The 7,862-nt window shown below is 35.4% G+C and overlaps 1 protein-coding gene across 2 annotated transcripts in view; it reads left to right on the forward strand.

The window, feature by feature from the left end:
* The window catches only part of TEX30 (testis expressed 30), an 8,139-nt gene extending 1,730 nt beyond the window's left edge, over positions 1–6,409 (forward strand). For both annotated transcript variants that reach the window (XM_006141509.3, XM_006141508.3), the window contains exons 2-6: positions 2,758–2,832; positions 3,285–3,515; positions 4,277–4,328; positions 4,977–5,182; positions 5,973–6,409. In XM_006141509.3, coding sequence (XP_006141571.1) covers positions 2,818–2,832; positions 3,285–3,515; positions 4,277–4,328; positions 4,977–5,182; positions 5,973–6,146 — 678 coding nt within the window. In that variant the 5' untranslated portion in view covers positions 2,758–2,817 and the 3' untranslated portion in view covers positions 6,147–6,409. The remainder of the gene's footprint in view (positions 1–2,757; positions 2,833–3,284; positions 3,516–4,276; positions 4,329–4,976; positions 5,183–5,972) is intronic.
* Positions 6,410–7,862: the final 1,453 nt, after the last annotated feature.

The following is a 7,862-nucleotide window of genomic DNA, read 5'->3' on the forward strand; positions in this document are numbered from 1 at the left end:
GGGGGGTGGGGGGCGGGAGAAAAGTGAAAAGGCAATTCGTGGACCCAAAATTCTGAGGGAATGGAGCTTTGAAGGAAAATGGACTGCAGCGACTAGGTCTGATTAGGAGGTGCTCCGGGATGTTCTTGAGCAGAGATGCTGTCTCTGTCTCATACAGACACACAGTCCAACATTTAAAAAAAAAAAAAAAAAGGAACTTAATACATACATCTAATTTTACTCCTTCCTGAAATCTCACTAAAATTAAGTACAGGGTTTATTTTTGTTTTTAAAGGCAAACCCACAAGGATGGAGAAAATAGGAAAGAAAGCACTAGCAGTCAATTAGTGGGCCTTGAAAACAAATGTCTTAGGAGACCTTAACGTTAAACTAACAGTTAATTCTGTGGAACAATTTTGTATAAACCATAGAATGTTCAAAATGCACAGAAACTGGCATCCCTGGACACCTTCAGTACTGAGAATGTAGGTGGTTGTATTAGTGATAGATGTGGGAATCTTAAAATGACAGTTGTGGAATCTGAGAAGCAATTAGCTATCTAGATCTTGTCCTCACTTCACACTGTTGGGTGATCATCTTCCTGTTAAGACTGTATGGAAGCATGTTGTCTTCAGAAAGTAAAACAGAATTATTGAACTGGAAGGCTGAAGGCTTTGTTAATTATATGGCTGCATTTAAAAATGGACATAAGTTCTTTATCGCCCTTCTCTTTCTCAACTCCCAGAATTTTTACAGCCAAACTAATACCCTCCATTCTCAAATAAGAATTTGACACGCACACATGCACAGATGTCAGAAGATACACAAGCCGGTCATAGTAGTTGCTTCTAGGAAGGAAAAGGATATTGGTGAGTGGGAGACAGAGTATGAAGAAACCACTATTTTAATTTTTTTTTAATTTTGTACCATGTGCATATATTACTTATGCAAAAATTAAATATATTTTTAAAAATTATGACCAGACCCTTTGTCACAGCAGTCTTCTCTCAAAAGTTTTTTGTTTTTTGGGTTTTTTTTTTGGGAGAGGTCTTTGCTATAGGGCACGTACGCTCGCCAGACAGAGAGAGACAGACAAAAAGCGAGAAATCACCCCCAGGAGGATGGCCATGCCGCAATCCCTTCTCCTCTTGGAATCTTGGGCACACACGCACACGCGCCCGGCATGAGTTTTCAACCACCGGGTCCAGAACGCGAACCACAGTCGACTTCATGGGAGTCCAGCGACATAGCCATTACGCTAACTGCTGGTCCCTCTCAGAGGTTTTTATGGATATACATACACATGAAAATAATATAAGTACAGTACTATCTAGGAAGATACACAAGAAACAGGCATTATTTGGTTGCCTTTGAGAAAGGGATCTGGGTGGCAAAACAGACTATTCTTGGTAGCTTTTGAACTTAGAACCATGTTATTGCCACCTAAAACATTTAACATTAATGAATAAATGTTATTTTGAAAAAAAATGTATCAGCAGTGGATAGCCTGATTTTAATGATACCATGAACAATAAAAGATTTATTTTTTGTAAGGAGGCTTCAAAAGTCTTGGAAAATGGAATGAATGTGTGAATTATTTTTGGTACAAAAGTTGAAAACCATGCCTTTTTTTTGTTTTTGTTTTTGTTTTAAGACAGATTTTTGCTATAGGGCATGTGCATTTGCTAAGAGACAGACAGCGAGAAATCCCCAATCCCTTCTCTTCCAGTCTCCTCTTGGGATTCTGGCATGCCTGTGCACGCACCTACCGTGAGTCTCAAGCCACCAGGTCCAGAACTCCAATTGTGGTCAACTATGTGGAAGTCCAGCATAGTAACCATTATGCCATCTACGGTCCCAGAAAAACCATGCTTTTTTTTTTGTTTTTTTTTTTTAAAGGATACACATTTTACATGCACTTTTTGCACCCTACACCATCCCCCACCTCCATCATAGGAAGGAATTCTCTGTAACAACCTCAAAATTTCAGTGGTTTAACAACATTCATACTTAAGGTCTACAAGTCAGCTATGGCTTAGATCTTGGCTGGACTCCAAAGTTTAGTTTGGGGTTTAGATTTCCATGTATCTTCATTTTGGGACCTACGCTGGAAGTACAAAACTATCCAGAGCATGCAATTCTCATGGCTGAGGATAAAAGTTTAAGAGGGCTTCTGGAAATTTGCCATGTCTCAGCTTAGAAGTGGCACATAGAACCTTCTGCCTACTATCCTATTGGATAGATTAAATCAAATAGCCAAACCCAAGGTTAGTGAAGACGTGTACTTGGCCTACTGGGAAATACTACAAAGTCACATGACCGGGTGCATGTATACTTCTGTTACAGAGGAGGAGAAAGATTTGGGGGGAGGATAATGAAAGAAATGGATTAATAGGAAGGCGCTGAGAAATTTTAAGTAGAGAGTAGTTGATTGAGAATGAAAATGCTTACAAAAATGTGTGTGTGTGTGTGTGTGTGTGTGTGTGTGTGTGTGTGCATGCGCGCAGGCCAAGATACAACATCCTCGTTCGATGTAAATTAAGATTTGATATCAAGCTATCACAACTATTTTATATAGCAGCCACCAGCCCCACACCTATAATCAATTCTGAATGCTCATAGAGACCTTGAAGATAACAATATTTAAGTAAAAACACTAACTTTTAGAGAAGTAGTTTTAAATATGCTTTATTTCAGATACTGATTATGTTCATTCATAGTTTTTGTGTCATATCCATGTCTGCCAACTCACCTTTCACAACAGAATCTTCTTTTCAGGGAGATGTCCTTTGCTTCTCAGATGTAATGCACTTTTAAGTTTGTTGTTCAGCAGTGAAAATGAGTCATACAGAGGTAATACATATTTTCATATGTTCTACATCTTCAGGGTTCCTTTTTAATTTTTTTGTAATCATATGGCTTCAAAGAAGTTTTATTATTTTAAAGTTTCACTGTTAGAGGGACTGTAGTATTAGCATTTAACAGTAAAAGCTTTAGAGCAGACCGCCAGCGTAAATACTGTCTACATAACCTTGGACAAGTTATTTAACCTGCTGTGTCTTAACTATACAATGGGTTAATAATACTTGCCTCAGAATTATTAGGAAAATTAATGAGTTAATACATATAAAACACTTATAGTACCTGATACACAGTATGCATTTTAACTATTAGCTATTGTAAACATCATTACTTTTTATTTGGAGGCTATGACTTGAATCATGTCTTGCCAAGCAAACATGTATAGTTATTACGTTGTCTGAAAAGGAGATAATTTTTGATCCGTTTATTTTCTTGAATTTCAGGCTAAACTAAAAATACCTTTTGGAAATAAGTTACTAGATGCTGTTTGTTTGGTACCTAACAAGAGCTTAACATATGGAATAATTCTTACACATGGAGCATCAGGAGATATGAATCTTCCTCATTTGATGTCACTGGCATCCCATCTTGCATCCCATGGTTTTTTTTGCCTGAGATTTACCTGTAAAGGCCTTAATATTGTACACAGAATTAAGGCATATAAGTCAGTTTTGGTAAGAAAATTTCTTTATATTAACAGATGTGTTTAAAATTCTTAATACATTTAAAACAAATTTTGTTAGTAGTAATTTGGTTTGATTAAAAAATCTTTTAATAAGTGTCCTTATAAACTTAGTACATCAAGGCTTTTTAGTGGTTTGTCGTTCTCTTTTTTTGTTATTAGTTTCTATGGAGATGAATGCTCACATCGTAAATATTCCTTCATTATACTGCCAAGAAAGCTACTTAGGATTGTCTTACTGGAATTATATAACTTTAGAATATAATTCTGTTATTCTAGCGTATTTCCCATACCATGCTATACAAGTACAAATGGCACTGTTTCCTGTATATGTTTCTTTAAAACGTTGCTTAAAATCTCTGGATTAAACTCAAATCTGAAATTTCTCATCATGTTTTTCACAGCTTTAAATGAGATGTTAGTGTTCTTAAATTTGGTAGTAGGTAGAAATCTTTACTAGCCTTTTTTCATAATTTGTTCTTAAAATAGTTTAGTGTTTAAATAATTTTTACAAAGATAATTTGTTTTTTCCCTCCAAGTATTTACCTGTGTTATCCAACATGTGATTTAATAGTGAAGGCATACTCAGAGGAGGAAAGAACTGCTTACCTTTTCCAAGAATGATTTTAGTTTTTGTGATTGTTTTTGCATAGATGTTTCTATATTTCAGTAATTGTAAGAAGTAATATATCTTGGCTTTCCAATAAAATATTTTAAAGGAGAATTTATAATTTTTTTGGTTGATTTTCCTAGAATTACCTAAAGACCTCAGGAGAATATAAACTTGCAGGTGTTTTCCTTGGTGGTAAGTTGCAATACTTGTGAATACTTGTTAACTACCCATTTTAATATATGAATTGGTAATTAAGAATAGAAATTAATAACAGGAAGTTAGTTTAAAGGTGATTTTTTTTGTTTTGGTATTTCACCTCCTTGATGTTTAACTACTATATATATTGAAAGTAAATTTAGACTTTACGTACATGTTTGAAGGGAGTTCAAAAGTTCATGGAAAAATAAAATTCTAGTACAAGTTTATTTTGGTGCAGAAAGTTTTTGAAATCTGTGCATAAGTTTCTCATACTACACATTTTTCATAAAGTTTTGTAGACCCCTTGTAATCTCTCCTTTTACTTAGATCCCTGAATCACCCTCTTTCAAGTGGTGAGTCCTTCATAAGAATTGTTCGTCACTCTTTTTAGTGTTATGCAGAAGAATAATTGCTTTTTAAAAAATTTGACTTAAGATTGATCAGTGTTTATCTCTTCAGAAAACTATAGGTATTTGTTATAGGTATTGCATCTTACTTATTACCACCTTTTGGAGTTAAGTAATTTGTTGATAAACAAATATGATAGATGAACACAAAATAAAATCTAACTTGCCACACTATCACTGCTACTTTATGTGACTGTCTATATTTCAGACTGAACTTAATTTTAATTGATTTTAGGTCGTTCAATGGGCTCAAGAGCAGCTGCTTCTGTAATGTGTCATATTGAGCCAGATGATGCTGATGATTTTGTTCGAGGTCTCATTTGTATTTCTTATCCACTGCACCATCCAAAACAGCAGCATAAACTCAGAGATGAAGATCTCTTTCGTATAAAAGATCCTGTACTGTTTGTGTCAGGCTCAGCAGATGAAATGTGTGAAAAGGTGAATTATAATGCTGTTTTTCTGAGTGAATGAGAGAAAATGAAAGAAATTCCTTGGGAGCAAAATATTATCTGCAACATTCAGTTTATTTTAAAAAGCCTAATAGCTAGTTTTATGCCTTAGTTACTCTGTTACTTTGGAGTACTCCAAGATATAAGCATGCTGACAAAATGCATCTCTCTGGAGGGAATTGGTGAATGAATTAACCCTTATTTAAGAAATGAAGGATTAATATTTGAATCTTCTGATTTGGAAACTTCTAGACTATACATTTATTTGGTTTGTCATTTTGTCATTCAAGCAGATTACTGTAAAATTGGCACTTGAGAAAGGGATGGCAGCTTGGAAACTTCTAGACTATACATTTATTTGGCTTGTCATTTTGTCATTCAAGCAGATTATTATAAAATTGGCACTTGAGAAAGGGACGGCAGCATCTACCTATTACAAAATATTAGCCAAATATTAATGAAACAACTCTGCATTTCCTAGAGCATGTAATTTCCTTGGGAAAAAAATTTTTTTTTTAATTTGGGGGAGGCTTCAGTTTTCTTAACATTTTATTGTCAATAATGAATTCTTGATCAGTTCTGTGGTATTTCTGTACCAGAGAAATGGATCGTCACTGTTGTGGACATTTCCTTGCACATCCCCTTGCCTAGAAAGTTGTCTCTAGAGTAGGTATTTTCTGAATGTTTGGTGAGTAGATGCTACTATAGGCGAGGAAGAGAGCCTATTATTAAATACCAGTACCAGCTTTAGTCTAGTATCATCTTCTTTTTTCCTTTAGACCTTGTTGGAGAAAGCGACACAGAAAATGCAAGCTGCCACTAAAATCCACTGGATTGAGAAGGCAAATCATTCCATGGCAGTTAAAGGACGGTCAACAAATGACGTTTTCAAAGAAATAAATACTCAGATTTTGTTTTGGATTCAAGAAATCACTGATATGGACAAGAAATAATTGTCATTAGTTAAAAGCCATGTTATTTTGCATACAAATACTGTTAATTTGATAAAGAACAGTATACCTCTCAGCATTATGAGATATATTTCAGACTAATTTAATGTTCTTTAATGTTCCCCTATTTTTTAAACACGTTGTAATTGTGAATGTCCTTTACAAAATGTCTTTTGAAAGCACTGTTACAGTTATATAAAGATGATGTACAAATGTGAAGGTGGTCTAAATATAATTTATTTTCATTAGTATAGTTATGTTTTGAAAAAATTAAACTTTGAATTTTGTTAAAACAGTGCTTTTGTCTTATTGATATGCAACTGAGAAAATATTCCAATTTTGTGGAGCAGTGTCATTTTTAATAAAGGGAAATAGGGCCAGTAGGTGGTATGGTGGATAAGGCACTGGAACTCCTACATGGCTGACCACATTTTGAGTCCCAGAGCCAGTGACTTGAGAATCACACTGGGTGCATGTATGTGCACGTGTCCAAAATCCCATGAGGAGAATGGAGGAAAAGGAATTGCGGCATGACCATCTTCCGAGAGAGGGGGGGTGCTTTTTTAAGTTTCCTCTCTGTCTCTGGTGAGCATATGCATCCTATGGCAAAAAAACTAATAATTTTAGGTAGAGGTTTGTGGAGTATATCATATTGTCACCTAACTTTTTTTTTTTTTAATAGCGTTTCACTGGTTCTCATGCCTCAGCTTCCTGGCTAGGATTACAGGCATACACCACTGCTCCTAGACTTTTAGGTTGGGCTAGGAATCAAACCCTGGCCTAATGTGGTCCCAGCCTGTGGAGCACTGCATTTGACCATCATAACTGGGCCTCTTCACTCATCGTTTTTTTTTTTTAATTTTTAAATTTTTTTTTATTATTCATACATTAAATCGCTATATATTATTTAGGTTGAAGAGACTTTACTCAGCATGATATACACCTCAGTCCAGCCTAGTTGAGACTATTACACATCCTCGTCAACAGATAATAAACCTTATCTGTGTCCCATGGGTTTCTTACCTCTATATTCCCCCCCCCAACTTTGTTTTTCCCCTCCCCCACTCTTCCACCTTTGCCCCGTCCATTACAATTTTTAATACTTTTATGTTCTCCAGTCTTTCAGTCTCTATCATAGAGTGCAGACAGTCAGTATATGTTAAGTGGAGACATACCATGTCTCTGATAGCCTGACTTGCTTCACTCGGCAACAAATCTTCCATATTCATCCACTTTCTATCAAATTCCAGGGAATTGTTGTGTGTGGTTTTTTTTTATGGCTGAATAGTATTCCATGGAGTATATATGCCACAATTTTTCAATCCGTTCATGTTTGTGGATATTTGGGTTGGTTCTGTGTCTTAACAATCATGAATAATGCTACAATGAAAATAGTTGTACAAGCGTTTTTCTGACTGAGTGCTCTCCCGCCCTTTGGGTAGATACCCAGGAGTGGAATTGCTGGATCATATGGTAGTTCTATTTGAAAGTCTTTGAGGAAACTCCATATCGTTCTCCACAGTGGCTGGACCAATAATCTTTTAATAAATCTCAATTAAAGGACAGGAAGGGAGATATATTTTAAACATAGAACACTTGACCATTGTTTTTAAAATGAAGTCACATCTTTCAAGAAATGTTTCTTGAAGGACTGTTAGAAGCAAAGTCTTGGTAGGTTTGCAAAGGTGATTAAACACCTGGAACTTGCTTATAATATTG

This window comes from Tupaia chinensis, unplaced genomic scaffold (assembly GCF_000334495.1).
Source record: "Tupaia chinensis unplaced genomic scaffold, TupChi_1.0 Scaffold000057_1, whole genome shotgun sequence".
NCBI lineage: Eukaryota > Metazoa > Chordata > Mammalia > Scandentia > Tupaiidae > Tupaia > Tupaia belangeri.